At 40.7% G+C, this 23,342-nt stretch overlaps 1 protein-coding gene across 2 annotated transcripts in view; it reads left to right on the forward strand.

Annotated features, from left to right (window-relative positions):
* Nucleotides 1-23,342, forward strand: part of ASTN2 (astrotactin 2) — a 981,001-nt gene that overhangs the window by 373,971 nt on the left and 583,688 nt on the right. For both annotated transcript variants that reach the window (XM_025359305.1, XM_025359304.1), the window contains one exon: nt 2,279-2,425. In XM_025359305.1, the coding sequence (XP_025215090.1) occupies nt 2,279-2,425 (147 nt within the window). The remainder of the gene's footprint in view (nt 1-2,278; nt 2,426-23,342) is intronic.

The raw sequence follows: 23,342 nt of genomic DNA on the forward strand, positions 1-23,342 counted from the left end.
AGGGTTCTTGTTCTGTTGTAATCCAGTGTTGCAATAGCCGATGTTCTGTTGTGTGGCCAGTGCTGGATGTTGGCTGGCATGCTTTTTGATTGGTCAGCATCTATGTTATGTTGGTTGCTAACATTGTTACTGTCATTTATGGGAGTCATCATGCACTTACTGAGATTCTGCAATGGGCCAGTCACTGTGCTATTCATTGGGACATAATGGTGAGCAAAAGATGCTGCTTGCCTTCAAGGAGTTGGCTATTTACTAGACTCTAGTGTTTGGAATAAGGTATGAGGGGAAATACAATGAATATGGGTAGTTTATCTACCGAGAGCATACGAAATCTTTATATGTGGTGAGTCTCAAAGAGTGACGTGGTGACAAGGAAACAAATGGATTTCTTTCCAAAAGGAACAACACCTACACTAATGTTAACATGATGAAGAGTGTTAATGGTAGGAACACTGCAGTAATTCAGCTCTGCTAGTCTTTGGGCCAGGTGGGAGAGAGCACAGGAGCTATGAGTGTTGGGAGTCTTCATGAAAGGCCTTGGGTGCCAGTCTAATGAATGTGGATCACATCCTGTGACCAGATACCGTGAAACAGCTTGAAAGGTTTCAGCAGGGAGTGCAGTGAACAGGTATGCATGCACCTCCCTTATCCCACAAGCAAACAGACAATAGAAGAGATGAAGGGAATGAGGTGAATATGCTAAGGACATAGAATAAATAGGGCTACACAACTGTTCAGATGCTGTAAAGGAGGAAGACAGAAACTCAAAGGTGACATCTCGGTTTCTGGCCAGGCTAAATGGCAATGCTTTCAATAAGCTGAGGATCCCAAGAGGGGGAGGCTTTAAAGAGAATATAATGTACCCTGTTTTGAACCTGTTATTAGTATATTTGACATGCTAATTGGATAACCACAGAAAGATATCCAGGAGATGAGAGACAAGGTTTGCTTAAAAAAAGAGCCTAGCAGTAAAAAAAAATTGGGGAGACATTGCTCTAAAACTGGTAAGCAAAACCTTGAAGAACAAAGTCTAAAGAATGAGAAACAAACGGGGACTCAAGACAGCCTCCATAGAATGTCTTTGTTGGCCCAGTGTCCTCTAGCTGTGCAGATCCAATCTACTTTTCCTATTATATCCATAAAATTGTCTTTAATTTTCAGAGGCAAAGCCACCCTCCCGACTCTCTGCCCTCTCTTCTAGGTCGTAACACAATTTGTCTTAGAATCTAATTCGCTTTGGATAAGCTAGACTTTTCCCCCTAGCCTGTAAACTCCTGAAGAGGAGAGATTATTCTTCTGCTCTGTATGTGTCTCACATGGTAGCTGCTCAGTAAAGGCTTGTGAAATTCATTTGAGCTGATCAGCTTCTAACCATGAAACTCTTCTAAATGACAGGCATTATATACAAATCATGCTGTGTAATTGTCACAAGAACCCCGTGAGATATTTATTATCTTCATGTTACATATAAAGAAACTGAAGTGGTGGCCAGGCATGGTGGCTCATGCCTGTAATCCTAGCACTTTGGGAGGCTGAGGCGGGCGGATCACCTGAGGTCAGGACTTCCAGACCAGCCTGGCCAACATGGTGAAACCCCGTCTCTACTAAAAACACAAAAATTAACTGGACATGGTGCTGGGTGCCTGTAATCCCAGCTACTCAGGAGGCTGAAGCAGGAGAATCACTTGAACCCGTGTGGCCGAGGTTGCAGTGAGCCGAGATCGCGCCACTGCAGTCTAGCCTGGGTGACAAAGCGAGACTCCACCTCAAACAAAAAAGAAAAAGAAAGTAAGAAACTAGGTTTGGAAAATGAAGATCACACAATCAATGAGGGCCAAAGCCCAAATTTGAACCCAGAATGATCTAACTCCAAAATCCATGCTTATTTCACTAGGCTCTACTGAATTTAACAGCAAGGTATCTTCTCACTTGCCTGTAAGGAGAATGGAGGGCTTAATATCATCTAATTGTAATCAAGAATGACCAACCGAATTGGGAAGGGAGGAGTAAAAAATTGCCACGAGTTTCAGGAAGCCTGTTTCTTTTATGTTTACCCAAAGGAATCATAAGAAGCTCATTTTGCAGAGTGTTAAACCAAGGCCCAAAGAGGGCCCACTGAGGTGTCATAGCAGGCACAAAGGTTAGAAAACATGATTTTTTTTTCTTTTCTTTTCTTTTTTTAGATTCCCAACTGGAAAATAATAGAATTCCCATTGATGCCACTCCCATTTCCTTACCTCATGGAATTTTGTGTCTTTGTGTGTGTTTGTGTTACCAGGTTTGCTGAAAAGCCCAGTGAACAAGACAGCCCTGACACTGATTGCTGTGAGCTCCTGCATCCTGGCCATGGTGTGTGGCAGCCAGATGTCTTGTCCACTCACTGTGAAGGTGACTCTGCATGTGCCCGAGCACTTCATAGCAGATGGTAAGAGCCGAGCATTGCAGATGCTCCACACCCACTCAGCACCTTGCACCCCTGGCTGGTCAAATGTTTCTACGTATGGCCCAATGTTAGAATTATTATTATATGTATTATAGGGGGGAAAAAGGAGTATCTAAATACCTTGGAAGAGGATCTTATCATTTGGAGTCTGGATTATTTGAATTAAGGACTACTTTTACTTTTTAATTTTTTTTTCTTTCTATTTTTTCTTTTACTTTAAGTTCGGGGATACATGAGCTGAACGTGCAGGTTTGTTACATAGGTATACATGGGCCATGGTGATTTGCTGCACCCATCAACCTGTAATCTAGGTTTTAAGCCCCACATGCATTAGGTATTTGTCCTAATGCTCTCCGTCCCCTTTACCCGCCACCCCCTAACAGGCCCCAGTGTGTAATGTTCCCCTCCCTGTGTCCATGTGTTCTCATTGTTCAACTTCCACTTATGAGTGAGAACATGTGGTGTTTGGTTTCCTGTTCCTGTGTGAGTTTGCTGAGGATGATGGTTTCCAGTTTCACCCATGTCCCTGTAAAGGACATGAACTCATTCCTTTTTATGGCTGCATAGTTTTCCATGGTGTGTATGTACCACATTTTCTTTATCTAGTAAAGACTGCTTTTAACATATGAGCAACAATCAAGTTTAAAAATAAAGGAAGAGCTCAAATGTGAATGCAGAAAGATTGAGCTACTTCAGAGAACCTACTGGTTCTTTTGATTGTAGATCCATTTCAAAATAAAAATGTCCCCCAAAGAGTATTTGCTAATTAAAATCATATGACAAGAAAGACTGTATGAGTTTTAATGGAATTTCCTAAATGTCCTGGATAATATTTATATTCTCTTTCCCTGTAAATATGCTTTACAAGTATCTTATATTGTACCATTAAAAAATTTTCACCCAATTAAATTGAATTAATGAGACACTGTAGCCACCTTAGTCATTAGCAAAGCATGGTCCAAGGCCCTGATTAAGGTGGTTGCTATTTATTGCTAAAGTGCCCTCCAGAAAAGTTGTCCCAGTTTACACATTCCAGGAAATGTTGGCGTCTGTTTCTCAAACGCTTCTCACATGGTGTCACCGTCTTTAGATGTATTGAAGTTTGGCATAATTATAATAAAGAAGGCATACCTTAACTGTGCAACTGTGCAACTTAATAAATTTTCAGGTTTAGAACTTTTTACACTTTAAAAATTGTATACATTTTATACTTTTTCAAATGTATACGTCTTGATGAGTTTGAAGATAAGTAAATACCCATGAAATCAACACCATAAGGAATGCCATAAACATAGCCATCACCTCTAAAAGTTTCTTCTCACTCTATATTTTTGTGATAAGGACATGTAACAGGATTATACATAAATCTACACAGATAAAATCATAGAATATTTCCAGCACCTCATAAGGTTTCCTCGTGCCTCCTTCCAGTTAGTGCTCTGTAGAGGCAATACACTTTCTGACTTGTAGCACCATATTAGTACCATTAATTCTTAAAAATATTTTTGCATTTTAAGATGTATTGAATGTTTTTGAGATCCTTACCCTCTATTTGCCAGTCTTCCTTCAGTGAAATTCGATTTTCTCTCCATGGTTTAAGTCTCAGTGTTCAGAACTTAGCACCATCCTTTTAGTATATTTTGACCAGAGCAAAGTGGAATTTTACTCCCATTCTCTGAAACACTCAAACTCCTATTAATGCATCCTGATTGTTCCAACTTCACCATAGTGCAGAAGCCCCTGCTTGTTTTTCACTGGGACTGCAAATAAGTTCATATACATTCAGAACTTATATTTCTTATTTCACATACGTTCATTTGATTTTCAGACCTATGTACATACAAGACTTCAGCTCATCTTTAATGAGTCGTATGTGCACATAAGACAGGTAAATATGTGGTGGGGGAGATGGCAGGGAATGGTGTAGGAAAGCAGGAGGAACAAAATTTACAGAAGCAAATAGTTTCATGGATTATGCAGCTGGAAGAATTGCATGTCCCTACCCTTCATCTCTCAGCTGTCACTACTCATTAATTGTAGAATGTTAAGACTTAAAGGTGTTCAAGTTTTACATATTTATTTTCATACATGTAGAAATGGAAGCCCTGAGAAAATAACTTGCTCAAGGTGAAACAGTTTAATGGCTAAGAGCACAGGCTTTGGAATAATACAAACATTAATCCAAATGCTTGCTCCATTGTCTGCCTCTTTGATAGCAAAGTGAATTCCCCTCTCTGAGCCTCTGTCTCTGCATCTATAAAATGTGGATAATAGTAGTACCTACCTCACAGGAGTATTCTGAAGACTACTACTCCCGCCTTTTATCATGTTCATCAAATTTTCAGATAGCATGTGGCTGAGAAATGGCGAACAGTTGGGAAATAGCAAAATCAAGGCATTACTTAAGACGGCTACAAACCATCTTGATGATTTGGAAGGATAGACCAAAGTGTGGTGAATTAAAAGGTGCCCTTTCTCAGTGTGCCCAGTGTCTTAAGCTTAAAATTTTATAATAGCCTGTGAAATTGTCTGTTTCTGCCTCTAGACTGGAATCTCTGTGAGGGCAGGAATTATGTCTTTGGGGAGAAATATTATATTCCCATTGATAAGCACAGTGCCTGGTTCATAATGGATATTCAGCAAATATGTGTCCAGTAGATGAGTGTTGCCTGAATTAAAACTGAGTTGTTCATTGTTCTATAGGATCCTTCTAGTAGATCTCTAAGCACACAACAGATACTGAATCAAAGAAAACTAAGGCAGATGACGCATAGCGATCAAAGATGTTTTGAAATGTACCCATGAAGTTTTAAAATGTACCCAGAATTTGTCTGCAGATGCAGAAAGAATTGTTGTGAAACAAGCAGTTTTCATACTCACAGATCTCAGATACACGATGTACAGCACACCATGCAGACCATGTGGGAAAGCACCCATATCTACCTGCAGGCAGAGGGACCAAGTGGAAAGCATGGGAAAGAGCCTGTCTTATGGTATTGCAGGAAGAAATGGGTGAGGCAGTGTAAGCAGGGCAGACAGATTTGAGATTGGCTAATTTGAATCACTTTAGTGGGCTCTAGGGTTTCAGAACTGCTCCTGATTGCCTGGTATCTGGCTCTCGGGTGATGAAGGAAGAGAATATTCCTTCCCAATGTGTACAAGCTGTATAGAGGAGATGACTGGAATGTACGTTCTGGATTGGTTAATATTCATATGAAAGAGATGCTCCCTGGGCAAGTCTTTTGCTTTCTCTAAGATATGACTATCCCTGGAGGGGAGGGCTCTCCCCAGTCAGGAGGCTCAGATGCCAGAGCACCAAGCTTACAGAACATAAGAAAATATAATTAATGCAAAAGAAAAAGAGAAATAACTACGGAGTGTTCACATCCTGGAGATGTGATGGAGCAAGCTTAGAAGACAGCATTGGGAAGGCCTTGTCCACAGTATCTTAGTCTCTAGGCATAATGGAATCTCCATCCCTTACATGCCATAATATCTTGGTAGGAATGAGTCCTTTCAAATGAAGTAGGCTTTGGTTTGGATCTAAATTTTGTTGCTTAGTTACTATGAAACATAGAAGAGTCAAGTTAGCTACCTGAGTCTCACTTTTCTCATCTATCTGTAAAATAAGGATTATTATGTGATTGAATGTTATAATGTGTATGAAGTGCTTAGTAGAGTGTCTAAAACATTGTTATAGCCCAAAAAATGGTAGCTGTTATTACTCTTATTATCAAAACAGTTTGTAGAGAAAGAGACTTCAGAAGCTGGAATATGGCGAGGCAAGAAAATATAGAAAACTAAATAGGTGAATTTAGCTACTCTCAGTGAGGTGAATGGAAGAGGGAGTACATTATCTGCTCTGTTCCAGCCAAAAGTGACTTTCCCACTTGGAGATGTTAATACTTGAAAGTCCTCCATCTCTGGGGCTCAGCAGGAATCCTGGGAGTATCCAGCATTTGAAGCCAGGTGGATAGCTATCTGGTAATTCCAAGCAAGCTCACCTTCCCCAGCATGATCCTAATGCCTCCTTTGGCAGAAACTCTATCAGCGCTGCTCATCTCATTCCTCCAAAAGCTCTCCAAAGTAGTCTTTATTATCCACCTGTGGGAGATACAGAAACTGGAATGTGAAGGGGAGTAGAATCAAATCATCTGTAGGAATACAGAAGGGTCTAGAAAATTGATTTTATAAATTGTACTACTGGAGTTTCCAGCTCTGATTTCTGGAGATATGAGGGTATTACCTAGGGGGATGAGAGGGAAAATGATAATAGTGCCTATTTTCTTGAACCCATGTCATCCCTTAGCATTGATATTTATAAATGTGTTGCAACCTAACATAAATGTAGTAACAAACAGAGATGGAAAGTGCACAATTCTATGATATTTTACATATATATATTCACCCACATCATAATACCAGCCCCTTAAGACTGGCAAAGTTTTTAAAAACATTAAAAACAAAGTCTCAATGAGGCCTGTCGGGATGAGGGCAGCTCATGTCAAGTGCAAGAAGCTCCATTTGAGACCAGGTCTCCCACGGACCAAAGCCAGGGCAGCTTTCATCCTTTTTCAGTCACCCCCATGAGTTCCAAGCTGCCAAGGTGCTGGCCCTTCTTAGTAGAGAGAGCTCTCAGCCACCCTTACACGTTGAGCTGTCCATGGTGCTGGATCATTGGATGGGGCTGAGTAATGGGTCCTGTCTTCCAGGAGAAAATGAATTCTGCCCCTTGTGTTACTGCATAGTTATACTCGATGCTTACTGTCCATTATAAAGAAAAGGTCATTATGACATAGCACTTGTGCAGAGCCCAGCTGGCAAGAGTTCTGACACAGTTCCTATCCAAATCCTTGGCAAATCTCACCCCTTCTTTTATCTGGGCTTCTTCAAAGCCATCAGTGGCTTTTTGCCCTCCTAAGCACACACTGAAGAAATGGAACATGTTTGCATCTAAACAGACTTAAGCTAGCATTGTTTATCCAGCTGTGAACTACAAATCATTTGCATTTAGGTCATCTGGGGAGATAATTCCTAGAACCAGTGAGTCAGATTCTCTGAGGGTAGAGCCCACATATTAATATTCTTTACAACCCTCTAGGTGGTCACTTATCAAGGCTTTGAGAGCTACATCAATAACTCTGTAAGTGTTACTTTTTTTCCACCTAATATATGTGATCACTTCTTCAGACCCCTTGGAATTGTTATAAACATCTTTAATAAGGGTCTTTTGTTTCCTCCACCTTTGACTTTATCAATGCCCTATTAATGGAGCTGCCTCATAGCATAACTCCAGTAACTGTCATTAGCATTGGATATAATGTGGGTGATCTATTCTTAAGATTTATAACATACTAACCCTGATCACACAGGTTTGGACCTTATCAAAATTGCCATGCAGTTAGCCTTATTGAGAAATAGTTATTGGTTAATATTGAACACCTATCTTAGCTGAGATGTTAGTTTATGCATCTACTGAGGTTCCCTATGTAAGTCAGTATATATTCACCCAATGTAGTCCGTCAATAGAAGATTCTACTTTTAAAGGAACAAGCTATCCAGGTGAAGTAGGTGAGATAGTTCCACTCCAGTGTAGGCAGGTAACATTCCACCTAGAATTCTCTGTTTTGTTCCAAGATATGATATACATTGGAAGTTATTCAAGTGAGAGTATTTGACAGTCAAAATATTCAAAAAGCACAGTAGGTACCTAATGACCTCTTAAGGAAAGTATGGAAGACATTCATTCAATAACAAGAGTTGAAGGAACCTAGACAGGAAGAAAACCTACTATTATTGAGTATATTATCTATTGAGTAGCATACAAAGCACTTTACATAGGGTTCTTCCTTCAATTCTCACAGCAAAATTGAGAGTCTGGATTTAGTATCCTCATTTTGCATACATGAAAAGTGGGGCTCAGGGATGCTAGGTGGTTTTACGAGATTAACACATAGATGACGTGGTATGAAAACTTAAGTCTACCTGAGCCCCCAGTCTAAGGTTCTTCTATGCTCTAAGCTTCCAGAGAGGAGACCAGGATAATTATTATTTATTTTGAAGAGAGCAGATTAGTTCTGGAAGTCCTAAGGAAGGAAAACTAGAGAGCTATATGGGTGATGAGTGTGGTCAGGGATGGGAGAAGATGAAGCCTCAGTTTGGAAATGTCTTCCTCTGCTGTTGACTGTGTGACTTGTGCTAGTTACTTAAACATTTTAAGCTTCAGTTACATTATCTATAAATTGGGGATAATAGCAGTACTTATCTCATAAAGTTATTATGAAGAATAAGTGAAATAATACTCATAAAGCTTTTAGCTCAATACCTAAGACCTAGTAATGGTTCAATAAATTATAAAAATGTCAGAAGTTGTAATAATATTTTCTTAATATTGGAAGGGGGGGTCATTGCAAGGTAATGAGTTCCCCATCATAGAAAATCTCCTGAGACTAGATGACCACATTTTTACAAAGCTGTAGAAGAGAGGGGAAGAGATGCCTTTGGCTTTAATACATGATATTTTATTTTGGAGCCATCTTATCAAACTGTACATTTTAAAACCACTTAATTATTTTAGGACTTTTAGAATATGTTTGTTTATTCTTTAGTACTTCACCCAGAGTCTCACCAATTCTTTGCCTAGGCTCAGAAATGGGTGAAAACAAGGGATGTCTCTGTCTCTTGAATACGTTTCTTAGCTAAATTCACACACACACACACACACAAACACACACACACAACTTTATATATTGATATGGTTGTTGCATCAAAATACTTATGCTAAAATGTTTTTTAATTTAGGTTAATTTAAGCAGTTAACAATCATGTTTTAGGTTGAACTAAGTTGAAATCCAAGTCTTCTCTGTTCCCTATGACTGAAGTATTTGGGATCTGAGTATTCCTTCTTAGCCCATGAAATCGTAAGGACAAATGCCCACACATTGGGATGGCATGGTTCACTAATATGCCACACATGTAGCTGGTTTTGAGCATAAAATTGTGAATAATAACACTTGCCTACATTTATTTGCTCTCATCCCTACTTGATGTCTTCCATCCCAGAAGAATGAGCTAATGCATGGCTTCCTGCTGTTAGAGAGGAGTGAGGTCCATAATTGGCTTCGGAACTACTTTGCAGTGATTTAAATACATGGAAGGAGTATTTTCAATTCTTAGAAGGGAAAATGACACCACATTGTAAGTGGATCCTTAGCCACAAACTGCCAAACACTTTATTTAAAACAAGTAGTTCCTTGGACATCCTGCTCTCTGAAATCATCCCAGGCTTTGTTTTAAAATGCTCCGTGTTGACTGCAGATCTTTGAATACTGTGGAACATGCTTATGGATGGAAGTTCTGTACAATATGGCTTCTGTCTTTTTGTTAACACATTTGCACAGCCTTGATACTGTTTAGACAAATAGACTGTCTTACCTGGTATCTGCCTCTCTGTATACCTTTGCTTGTACATTCTTTTCCATCATGTATTTACATACACGGCAATCTCACCCATCTCTAAGGCATAACTTATTTTGTTCCCTCTTCTAGAAAACCTTCTTCAATGAGTCCCCAGAGATAAATAATATCACCTTTCATGAGCATTACCTAGAACTATATTTGTGCCTTTCTAATGACCTCAGTCTACCTCCTATTACTATTACTGTTATGTAAGTGTCATTGAGGCAACTGCCACAGTCCTACGAACTGGCCTCCTGCTTTAAATCTAGCCTCTCTCCTATCTTTTCTTAACAATGCAAACAGAGCCATCTTTTACAATGAAAAATATCAATACATTGCTTACATGTATTGCATACATGTCATACTTTCCATAAAACTGTTTATTGTCTTCTTTTGTACTTGTTTTGTACTTCTTTTGTACTTCTTATCGTGGCCTTTACATCCTTGCAAGGTCAGGCTCCTGCCTGCCTTTCCAGTCTTAACTCACAACACCTCTCCCTATATTGGCTCCTTAAATTTCTCTGTTGCCTCCTGCCTCAGGCTCTTTGCACATTTACATGTTGTTTTCTTTGCCTGAAAACTTCTTCCCACATCTCTAGTTTCTCTCATTTACCCTAGGGTATTAGACTTTCCTTTTTTACTTCCCAGCCTCTGTTAGCTCCCTTACGAATCATTCTCTTTGAGCCCTGCTTTTTTTCTGTATCACACTTATTTCAGTGTATAACTGTACATTTATCTAGTTAATGTTCTCTCTTGCTAGGTTTCAAATTCCTTAAGGATAGAGATTATATTTGTCTTGCACATTATGTTCAGAACCTTGGACAAGGTCCAAAACATACTTGATGCCCCCTAAAAACTTTCATTGAATTTTTTTTTAAGTTAGTTCAATGGTTAGACTTAAATTTTTTCAAAGGCAAAGACCACAGCTTATTCATGTTCTAACTTATTGTGATACCCAACAGGGGTTCTCACTCAGTAAGCATATAAGAAATTGTGTCTGTAAAAAATGAAGTAAAACTGCTTTAAAGTTCATATGGAACCAAAAAAGAGCCCGCATCTCCAAGACAATCCTAAGTCAAAAGAACAAATCTGGAGGCATCACGCTACCTGACTTCAAACTATACTACAAGGCTACAGTAACCAAAACAGCATGGTACTGGTACCAAAACAGAGATATAGACCAATGGAACAGAACAGAGTCCTCAGAAATAATACCACACATCTACAGCCATCTGATCTTTGACAAACCTGAGAGAAACAAGAAATGGGGAAAGGATTCCCTATTTAATAAATGGTGCTGGGAAAATTGGCTAGCCATAAGTAGAAAGCTGAAACTGGATCCTTTCCTTACTCCTTATACGAAAATTAATTCAAGATGGATTAGAGACTTAAATGTTAGACCTAATACCATAAAAATCCTAGAGGAAAATCTAGGTAGTACCATTCAGGACATAGGCATGGGCAAAGACTTCATGTCTAAAACACCAAAAGCAACGGCAGCAAAAGCCAAAATTGACAAATGGGATCTCATTAAACTAAAGAGCTTCTGCACAGCAAAAGAAACTACCATCAGAGTGAACAGGCAACCTACAGAATGGGAGAAAATTTTTGCAATCTACTCATCTGACAAAGGGCTAATATCCAGAACCTACAAAGAACTCCAACAAATTTACAAGAAAAAAACAAACAACCCCATCAAAAAGTGGGCAAAGGATATGAATAGACATTTCTCAAAAGAAGACATTCATACAGCCAACAAACACATGAAAAAATGCTCATCATCACTGGCCATCAGAGAAATGCAAATCAAAACCACAATGAGATACCATCTCACACCAGTTAGAATGGCGATCATTCAAAAGTCAGGAAACAACAGGTGCTGGAGAGGATGTGGAGAAATAGGAACACTTTTACACTGTTGGTGGGATTGTAAACTAGTTCAACCATTATGGAAAACAGTATGGCGATTCCTCAAGGATCTAGAACTAGATGTACCATATGACCCAGCCATCCCATTACTGGGGATATACCCAAAGGATTATAAATTATGCTGCTATAAAGACACATGCACACGTATGTTTATTGCAGCACTATTCACAATAGCAAAGACTTGGAATCAACCCAAATGTCCATCAGTGACAGATTGGATTAAGAAAATGTGGCATATATACACCATGGAATACTATGCAGCCATAAAAAAGGATGAGTTTGTGTCCTTTGTAGGGACATGGATGCAGCTGGAATCCATCATTCTTAGCAAACTATCACAAGAACAGAAAACCAAACACCGCATGTTCTCACTCATAGGTGGGAACTGAACAATGAGATCACTTGGACTCGGGAAGGGGAACATCACACACCGGGGCCTATCATGGGGAGGGGGGCGGGGGGAGGGAATGCATTGGGAGTTATACCTGATGTAAATGACGAGTTGATGGGTGCAGCACACCAACAAGGCACAAGTATACATATGTAACAAACCTGCACGTTATGCACATGTACCCTACAACTTACAGTATAATAATAATAAATAAATTTAAAAAAAAAATAAAAAAAAAATAAAAAAAAATAAAAGAGAACAAATATGCATTTAAAAAAAAAAAAAAAAATGAAGTAAGAGAGGACCAACAGGTGGACCCAGATGCCCTAAGAAGATACATAAAAAAGAATGACAGTGCAGGAGGTCTGAGGCTGCCTCTTCTTCTATGATTGACTTCACTCCCCAAGGATGTTGCTCCCATCCCCAAAAATAAACTCCAATCAAATTCACACACCCCTCCTTAACACCAAAATGAAACAAGCTTCATCCCGGAGCCCAGAAAGAGGGGAAATATAAATTGAGCTGAGATTCAGAACCCCCATAGGGGAGGTGGCAATGAAATACCAATAAACCATATTAATATGCTGAAATCAGGCAGAATAGCTTGAACTCCAACCCAGACTTAATAACTATACGTGAGAGAGTACAGGGAGAAGGCAAGGCTAGGCTTCAGTCAGAATTAAAATGAGATCTGTAATGAAATTGGTAATATAATTTTAAACTGTGAAAACTTTTTTCCCTTCTTCTTTTTCTTATACTTAATGGCCAACTTGCTCGGCAATGGCTGGGAGCTGTGGATACCACCTAGAGTAGATTTTTTTTTCCTCCAAATCTCTTCATTAGGAAAGTCTAAATCCACAAAACCATGGAAGAAAAAAAAATGCTTCAAGCCATTTTCTGCCTTAAATAGTAACTGATCCCCAGGTTAAAGTGACAAGCGGCTTGAGGGAGAACAAACCCAGAAAAAACATTCGAAGCGGCTGAACATGTTCAAGCTTTTAAAGATACCACAACAGCCAGTGGGACTGGGATTTTTAATGACACTCAGTGCTAAGATATTAGCTTGGCTTCCAACCAGAATGAATTGTTACTCATTTTCCTTCCTAACAAAAGAGATAACTGAGTTTGACGTCCAAAATTGGAGACTAATTTCTGTGTTTTGATAGCAGATTGAGTCCAAAAATATGTTCCCAGAAACTGGGGCAGAGGGTTGTTGCAAGGAGTAGGCAAACTCAATTTTCTCTCATTAATAATTCCATTCTGTTGTTGTGAAAAGAAGGCCGCTTTGACTTTTAGAATGGAAAGAGAGAACGCTGGGTGGGAGCTGTGATGAGACTGACTTCAAGTCTATAGAGTTAGTTGTTCCATAATTATTGGCTTGAGGTTTGCAAAATAGTGTAGAATTGAGGCAGTGGAGCAATCCACAGGGGAAAGAAGGTAGTATGGTAAAGACATTAAGTGGATTGATCTGTGGCCCAGGAGATATGGATTCCAGACAGGTTCATCTGCTTTCTTCAGTGTTTTTTCTTTGCTTCAGGGTTTTTAAAATCTAAAAACATGCTAATACTCCCTCCTTCAAAGAGTGCTAGTGGGCTGATTCACTGAAAAGCATTTTGTCAACTGTGAGGGTAGTTATGATTATGAGAATGTTGTGTCTTTACCTCACTGTTTGTTTACAGCTTTAATATGTATAAAGAAAACCTTAGGGTTAGAATAAGGTCTTAGCAGGTAAGGCTAGGTAAGGAAAAGGTAGAATATTAGGGAGGTTGGCCTCCCTTGGCTAGAAGAAGGAAGATAGATAGTTAAAATGCATTAATAACACCATTCTTTTATTCTTATATAGTGTTCTGCTTCTTCCCTTTCTTCCTTCCTCTTCTCCATTTTTAATTTTTTTTTCCTCCTATGATCAACAAACATTGGATACCACATACCATACTGTCTGTGGCATGCTCAGATACTGGGATGGAGAGACAGATGAAACACCATCTCTGGCCTTCTCCAGCTTAGTGGTGGTGGGACATGCCAAGTCGATAAATGATGAAACTCAGTGTGAATGATTCATAATGGGATTGTCCTAGATGCTGTGGAGACACTGATGAGAGGCAAACAAGTATCCCAAGCTGGAGATGGGAAGGTGTCTTGAGGAGGTGCTACTTGAGCTACATCTTAGAGCCCTTGACACTTATCTGGAGAAGGGCAATGGATGATGGCAGGCTTCCCAGGGAGGGGCATGGACACATGTCAGTGCATCCTATAGACCCTGTTTTTCAAACCTCCCAATGGTTGCAGTGATTAGAAATGTTTACAGAACAGTTGCTAAGTGCCAGGTCCTATTCTAAGTACTTTGCAAGGTATTACTTGTTTCATTCTATTACCTCATGAAGGAGATCCAGTTATATCCTCAAATTTAAGGGACACATAAAAAATTTAAAGGTCATGTTTGCCTAGGGAGGTTATATGACCACCTTAGTGTTACACAGGTGGGAAGAGATTGAACAGAATTATTTTGAATCAACACCCACAGAATGTGATAGAGAATTTAAGGACTAAGATCATCCTCCAGCTCCTCTATGAATTCACTCCAACTTTGGACAAATCTCTACTTCTTCAGGACTCAGTTTCTTCATTGTAAAATGTAGGAGGGGAACAAGGTGATACTTAAAATTCTTCCCTGCCCCGATATCTTAAATGGAGAGGGAGAAATATTGGGGTTCAAAGTCCCCCTTTACTTATCTCATGATGGACATGACCTTCCAAGTCCTTATGCAGCCATCACATTACCCCAGTACTCTCTCTTCAGACTGGTTTGGGCCAAACTGCCGTCAGGCAGCCCCCTGAACAAGGAGGTGGGGGGCAGAGACAGCTGAGCAAACAGCTGAGCCCACAAGTTGCCATTTGAAGAAAGCTTAGAAGGATCACTTCCAAGCTTGTGGAGGGACTTCAGGCTCCCAAGGCTGCCTGGATGAAAAATAACGTGGTGGGAAGCCTGGCCCCTCCCCAGCTTCCCCTCTTAGTCACAGCTGCAGAGGGACCTTGAACATCTCTGATGCCAGTGGGAGTTTGGGAAGGGAAGAATGCATTGTATTCACATGGGAAAGGGTAAGATGGGAGGAATAATTAACACCTGTGCATCCCTGCTCCCCCTTCCCCAGCCCTGCTTTCCAGCAAAGCCTTGCTATTTGGCTTTTCTCCCCAGCGCATTCCTCTGGATTATGTAAGCCAAATATATCTGCAGCTGCTCAGCCTTGGGTTTTCCAGAAGCTCTTGGCAACTTTCTGAACCTCAGCTAATGGCTGGGGCATCTCACCATCAGCTAGAGTGATCCCCAGGGCCTGGACCATCCCTGAACCTTCTATTTATTCACTCCCTGGCTTTAACTCTGGCTCCCATTTAAACTGTATCAGTGAGTCTGTACATTCAGACTTTCAGCTGACATTTGCTGAGTGCCTGCTCAGGGCCAGGACTTAGATTCTGGAACAAACTCAGGCACAGTCAGCATTAAAGGTGGGTGAGGTGGGGGAAAGAACATAGGATTTGGAAGCTTAAATCCTCAGGTTTAAATCTACACTCCTCCACTTACTAATTATGGATCTTGGACGAGTCACTGTACTTCTCAGAACCACCAATTTTACCATCTATAAAAGTGAAGCTACAAGCCCCTTCCTCACAGGGTGGTGGCGAAGGTGAAATAGAGAGTGGCATAACAATAGCCAAAAATAGATGGTTAGAAAATGCTAATCACACCCTCATAGGGATCACATGTGTCATTTAAAATGATAGACTAACTATACAGCAAAAGGCTGCTATGGAAGGTAGATGATAATCTGAACCATCAGGTCATATAGACAGTCAGCCAGGTTGCTAGGGAAGCTTGGAGTCTTTTCCACTGGGCAGATGTGGGTAAAGCTTCAGGGAGCAAGAGGATTTTACTAGGGTCTTTTCCCATTTGAGGAAACTGGATGGGCAAGGATTGGGAGTGAGAGTGCACTTCTGTTGGAGGTGGGAGGAGAGAGGGAGGACAAGAAGGGCAATCTTCCGGGTAAAAAGAACAGTGTGAGTAAAGGTGTGGCAGAAGCAGGTAGCACCCAGCAAGGCTGGGGCTCCATGGGGCATGAATGGATCTAATGGGAGGGTTACCCAGGAAAAGCAGCTGGGATTTTATCCTGGAGGTTGGGAGTCACAGAAGCATTGAAGGATTTTAATAAAAAGAGTGTAAAAGTCACAGTTGCTTTTACAAAGGGCAAGGCAACTTGTTAATTCAGAGTTCAGGCTGTGGAGTCAGATACACCTGGGTTCAAATGCTAGCTGTATGAAATAATAGATAATAGATGTTACCAATGTTACTTAACCCTTCTGGGTTATGTCTTAATCTGTAGGGTTGGGAGAATGACATGAGATTATGTTTCTAAAGTACTTGGTAATGTTCATTTTTATTGGAATCACCATCACCATCCTTTCAGTCTAAGTCGAGTCTCCTTGTTAAATGGTCCTGAACTACTTTTTGCATTCAGTCCTTTTGCAATTACTTCCTCAATGTCTAATCTGGTTAAGAGTCTGGGCTATAGAATCTCACTGCCGTGGTTTGATACCTGGCTCTGATATTCTGTAGCTATGTAGCCTTGAGTTAGTTATTTAACCTCTCTAAGCCTCTGTTTGTGCATCTGTGAAGTGGCGAATGTCACAGTGAACCACCTTAAAGGGTGGTTCTTAGCACATATTCAATACTTGCTTAGCACATATTCAATACTTGGAAAACAATAGGCCCTTCCAAAGCTACTTTAAGGCCCATACTGGTGGAGAGTGTAGCTGTCTTATTCTTTTGTAATCCCCAGTACACAATCAGTGTTCAATAAAGATTTGTTGAATAAATGATCACAGTGTAAAAGGTGAATCTGAGGTTGCCAAAGCTGGAGACAAGGAAGACTGATGGGGCAGCCATATTGAGTTCATAAGACAATGTCTGAACAAGGGCATTAGATGTGAAAATAAAGACAAAAGAGTTCCTATAGAGCTAGAACAAGGAAATATGCAACTAACTGCAAGTAGAGACCAAGGAAGAGAAAGAGTCAAAGATGATGTGGTATCTGCCACCTGGGATCCCTGAAAGGTTGATGACCCCAGACATCAATCAACATAAGAAACCCTACTGAGTTGAGGAAGCCTTGCAAGAATAATCTCCTTTTTGTAAAGCTGTGAGGTGTGGTGGTTATTAGCTTCAATACCAATGCTAGAGTACATGGGTTCAAACCCTAACTCAAGCTTCATCTTCTGAAAAATGGGGATGCGAATACACCAGAAATTAGACTGTTATTGTGAGGACTAAATGGTTGTGAATTGCAAGGGCCTGGACCATGGTAACCACACTCAAAAACTAGGGACTGTTACAATTCTGCTGAAGCACCAGCATCCTGATGTGAGACCAAGGATCAGATCCCTACTTCTTGGCTACATTTTTAGATTAAAAAAAAAAAAAAGGAAAAAATGCAAGCAACGTTTAAAAACACACAATAGGCCAGGTGCAGTGGCTCATGCCTGTAATCCCAACACTTTAGGAGGCCGAGGCAGGCAGAACACTTGAGGTAAGCAGTTTGAGACCAGCCTGGCCAACATGGTGAAACCCTGTCTCTACTAAAAATACAAAAAATAGTCCAGCTACTCAGGAGGCTGAGGCAGGAGAATCATTTGAACCTGGGAGGTGGAGTTTGCAGTGAGCCAAGATCACGCCACTGCACTCCAGCCTGGGCAATAGAGCTAGACTCTGTCAAAAAAAAAACAAAAAACCAAAAAAACCCCACAATATTAGAACCTTTACACATGCTGCCTGGATAAAAATTATTAGTAGGAGATGTCACTGTGTCCTGCGAGTAAAATTAATTTTCCAGATCTCTGAAGGCTGCTCCCCTCCCCCGAAGGTTTGAATCATTGGAGTAATATCTCAGGTGACATCTCACCGCAATATTTGAACCAGGGTGGAGGATGAGAGAGTGATGAGTCTGACACCCACATGAGTGTTAACATGACCTGTGAGTTTCAGGGTTCTAGGGCCAATCATTCCCTACAAAGACTCAAATGAAGCATTAATGTGCTGGGCAGAGGACTTTTTTGGAAGCAGAGGCCTGAAAAAAGATACAGAGGCCTGGTGATGGGAGCTGGTGTCACACTTGAAATGTGGAATCAATTAAAAATGGCAGCTTCTGCTACCCCAAAAAGGAGAGCATGAATACAGGGGTGAGGGCACATTGTGGGCATATTGTCAAGTAGCTAGCTTGGCAGTTTTCTAAAGTGTAGAATGTTAGAGCCAGAAATTATTTTGAGCCTAATCTTAGCACATTCTCCTCCTTGGGCATCTCACCCTCAGGCCAAATGAAATAGCTATTTCCTGAAGGCCCAGACTCGGTTTTGTTTCTTTGCAGCATTTCTTTCCTTTTGCCTAAATCCCTTTGCCCCTTGTATTAGTCTGTTCTCATGCTGCTAATAAAGATATACCCGAGACTGGGTAATTCTAGAGGAAAGAGGTTTGACTCACAGTTCCATATGGCTGGGGAGGCCTCACAATCATGGCAGATGGCAAGGAGGAGCAAGTCACATCTTACATGGTGGCAGGAAAGAGAATGAGAACTAAATGAAAGGGCTTTCCCCCTATAAAACCATCAGATCTCGCGAGACTTATTCACTACCATGAGAACAGTGTGGGGGAAACCGCCCCATAATTCAATTATCTCCCACCAGGTCCCTCCCACAACATATGGGAATTATGGGAGCTACAGTTCAGATGAGATTTCGGTGTGGACACAGTCAAACCATAGCACCCCTCTACTCCATTTAGCTGTAATATCTCAGGTGACATCTCACCGCAATATTTGAACCAGGGTGGAGGATGAGAGAGTGATGAGTCTGTGACACCCACATGAGTGTTAATATGACCTGTGAGTTTCAGGGTTCCAGGGCCAACCATTCCCTACAAAGACTCAAATGAAGCATTAACGTGCTGGGCGGAGGACTTTCTATGGAAGCAGAGGCCTGAAAAAAGATACAGAGGCCTGGTGATGGGAGCTGGTGTCACACTTGAAATGTGACACCATTTAGCTGGTTTCTCTACCCCATTTAGCTGCTTTCTTATACTGAACTCAATATAAGGAAGTGTGACAGCTCAAGTAGGACTGTTTGTAGGAAGCATTCTCTGACTTTGCAGTATGACTGTTTGTAGGAAGCATCCCTGCTCTGTGCACCCAAAGCTTCCTATTTTATCTTCATCACTACACTGATTATGTTCTATTATAATGCTCTATCTTGTTATCTCTCAATTGAACCATACACTACTTTCAGGCAGGGACTCTTTCTTCCACTTTTATAACCACCCCCTTTTGTCACGGTATTCAACACAGAGTGGGAGCTCAGTATATTTAGATCTGTTCTCTATTCAAGATACTTTTTAAAATAACTTAAAAAAAAAAACAATTCTGAGACATTTAATACCATTCCTGTAATTATGATTCCTGTTATTGAATTATTGCTTGCAGTTTTATTTTGAAACCCAAAATTTGTCACAAAATTTGACAATGAGGTAGACTCTTCAAAACCAGTCTTGATCCTAGTAAGCATAAGCTGCATTGCTCTCAAAGCTACATCAGGAATTGGGTGGAAGATAGAATAGGTAATTCTCACCGAGGTAGCATATCAGAAGATTCTTGGAGAAGGCAGAAGCTGAGTTGAGCGTGAAAGGGTAAGTTGGGCTTGTACAGATTCATTGTCCACCTAGAAGAACTCCTTGGAGGATGAGATGAGACTGGTTTGTACAAAAGGAAATTGGCCTCGGCTTCTCCTCTCTCCCCAGTTGACCTGCAGCATCAGCCCTCAGCAGCGCCCAGTCCCATCCCCTCCCTAACCTCACACCCTCAGTAAGATCCATCTAGGCAACAGGTGCATACTTATGACATATTGCATGTTCCAAACACAGTGTGAGGACAGCAAGTTGGCACCTAGAGGCCTTCAGTCCTATTTCAGTCCCCATCCTTCTCTCATTCCAGAAACAACCTCACTACTAGAATGCAAATCCATATAATATTAGATCCTTATGAAAATAACACAAGAAGTCATCATGTGCCGGGCAGTATGCTAGGTATTTTGCCTATAATAACTTTTTACATCTTTACAGACTTTATTCACTCATTGAACAAATATTTATTTCCTGTTTCTTGTGTGTCATGGAGCAGTAAAGATGCTGTGCTGGAAAAGACAGACACAGCTCCTGCCTGCAGCATGCTTTCATTCTCAGCAGGAGACAGACACCAAGCAAATTAGCAAAATAACAAAGTAAGCATTGGCAACAGGTGAGAGTAGCTGGGAGGATAATTAAAATGAGGTGTTAAATAATTAAAATATAGGAGAGTTGGGATGGAAGGCTCAGATATGCTGGTCAGGGAAGATCTCTCTGAGACAATGGCATTTAAAGGAACATGTGAAGTTGTGTGGGAGAGGAAAGCGTGTGTGTTCCAGGCAGAGGGAACAACACAGTCAAAGCCACTTGGGTGACTTGAACAAGGTGGAACGAGGTTAACGTGGTTGGGGCAGACTGGGTGATGAGTTGTAGAAGTGAGCACAGGAAAGCTTTCCTGTGGAATGGGCATTCTCTTTCCTTTCCATGGACAAGTACACGGAAGAAAGTAGAGCAGAGTAGAGCTCTGTGCAGCGTTCTTTGGTTCAGGGACATGTACTGTCTGATCCAAGTTTGTGTATTTAAGCTAAGCTGGTTCATTCCACTCCTGGCCAGTTCATGAAGACTTTCAATGCTGCATCTCTGGTCATTCCTCCCCCTTCCTTTACCCCACCCCCCTCATTTATTGTCTTCAGTTTTTTGTTGGTGGTGGTTGTTTGTTTTATTTTCAGTATCTTCCTGTTTCCTGTCATAGTTTTCGCTGTTTCTCCTGTACCTCTCTCCATGCTACCCTGAGAACCCGGGACAGATGGACTTCTCGGACCTGCCTCTGCACATTTGTCTCAGACGCAGCCCCTCTGCCCACTGTCCACTGCCCACTCTGATTCCATCCACCATAGCACTCTTGCAGCCAGCACATTTAACCATGCTGCTGCTGAGTCCCCAACTCCCAGCTGACAATCGTCTTCATTAGTTGAGGAGAATCAATTTTACTAAGCACCTTGAGTATTTGGAATTTCACAGGATGAATAAATTGGCAAGGTGAAATTTCAGGGCAGTGGATGGCAACATTGTTTAAAGGAATTTGCCCCCACCTCCCGTGTTAAGTCTAGTTTTCAAAATCAGTGTGTTGCCATTGAAGACACTACTAGGGGAATGTCAGGGCACTTTCCCTTAATAGAAATGAGAAAGTCAAAGAGAAACACATCAGCAAATAATGTTGTTTTGGTGTTTTTGTTTGTTTGTTTGTTTGTTTTTATTGCCCTGGGATACTGGGCATGATTATTTCTCAGAAGTGATCTTTAATTGTTTCATCTAAAGGGTATGCATCTTCTTTGCTCTGTCTCCTCATAGAGGCTTGTGAATTGGATCCAGCTATTAGTAGCACTTACTAATTTCCTCTGAGTCTTGCTGGCTGAAGTGCCAGGCTTGGAACAACTTTTAATTTTGTTTTTAATTAAATTTCAGTTGTTTCAAATCACTCACTTTTAATGTCATTTCTTTGCAGTCCTCAGAGGCAGCAGGAACTGTGTGCTCTTGTTTATTCACACACACAATCTGATGTGTATATATCCATGGTGTGGCTAAAGACTGACTCCTGGCTGAGGACCAGAGCAGGAACAGGCAATTAGGAAAGTAGAGATGAGTCACAGAATGGGCTTTTGGTTACACTGCTATATCCAAAGCTAATATGTTGTTCAAGCAGGCGTCTTGGTTATTGTGTTTGTTTTTGTGAAACTGTATTTGAACAAGGCAGCATTTTCTTTTGTTTCACAGTAGAACTATCAAATATATGAAGGTAGAAATAGTATAAGAATAGCTAACATTTATCCAGCATTTATTATGTGTTGGATGCTGTTTTAAGCACTTTACATCTATTACCTTGTTTACATTAAAAGTGAGTAATCTGAAACAAGGGAAATTTAATTTACATATATTACCTCCCACATTCCTATGAGATTGTTATCCAAATTTTTATAGCTGAGGAACCAAGGCCCATTTAACTGGATCGTTATCATTTGGTTAGTTAGTGGCATTGCCAGGACGTGAATACCAGCTGCCTTGCTCTGTATTTCTGCTCTTAAACACTACCCTGGACTCTCTGTCTATAAAAAACAGAAAGGCTTCATCATCTAATGAATTTAACAACAAAAAATAGCAATTGACTAGTTTTTTGAAACAGCGAGATGATGTTAACTTTGTTTGGTGTTTTATAGGGTCTCTGCGCATGCCCATTCCTGTTGTGTAAACTGCAGGAGTGCCCCATGGGGTTTGGTCTGGATTCACAAACCATGGTTTGTCTATTTAGCTGTGCTCTTCCAGATGTTAGCAACTCAGAAAGGACAACTAGGTTTGAAAGCAAAAGCATAAATACACTCCAAATGTCCTATGTATCCCATAGTTTAGATCATCATTTGCTAGACCATTGGTTCCAACTGAAAATAGAACCCGACCTATTTTATATGTCAGAAACTTCACCAGGACAGAGAACCAAACACCACATGTTCTCACTCATAGGTGGGAACTGAACAATGAGAACACTTGGACACAGGATGGGGAACATCACACACCAGGGCCTGTCGTGGGGTCGGGGAATGGGGGAGGGATAACATCAGGAGATATAGCTAATGTAAATGATGAGTTAATGGGTGCAGCACACCAACATGGCAGAGGTATACATATGTCACAAACCTGCATGTTGTGCCCATGTACCCTAGAACTTAAAGTATAATAATAATAAATTAATTTTAAAAATTAAAATAAAAAATAAAAAGAAAGTTAAAAAAAAAAAAAAAAAAAGGCTCAGCACGTTGGCTCACGCCTGTAATCCTAACACTTTAGGAGGTCGAGACAGGAGGATTGCTTGAGTTCAGGTGTTCAAGACCAACCTTGGCAACATGGCAATATCTCATCTCTACAAAAAATTTAAAAGTTAGCCAGGCATTGTTGCATGTACCTGTAGTTCC

The sequence above is a fragment of the Theropithecus gelada genome, chromosome 15 (assembly GCF_003255815.1).
Source record: "Theropithecus gelada isolate Dixy chromosome 15, Tgel_1.0, whole genome shotgun sequence".
NCBI lineage: Eukaryota > Metazoa > Chordata > Mammalia > Primates > Cercopithecidae > Theropithecus > Theropithecus gelada.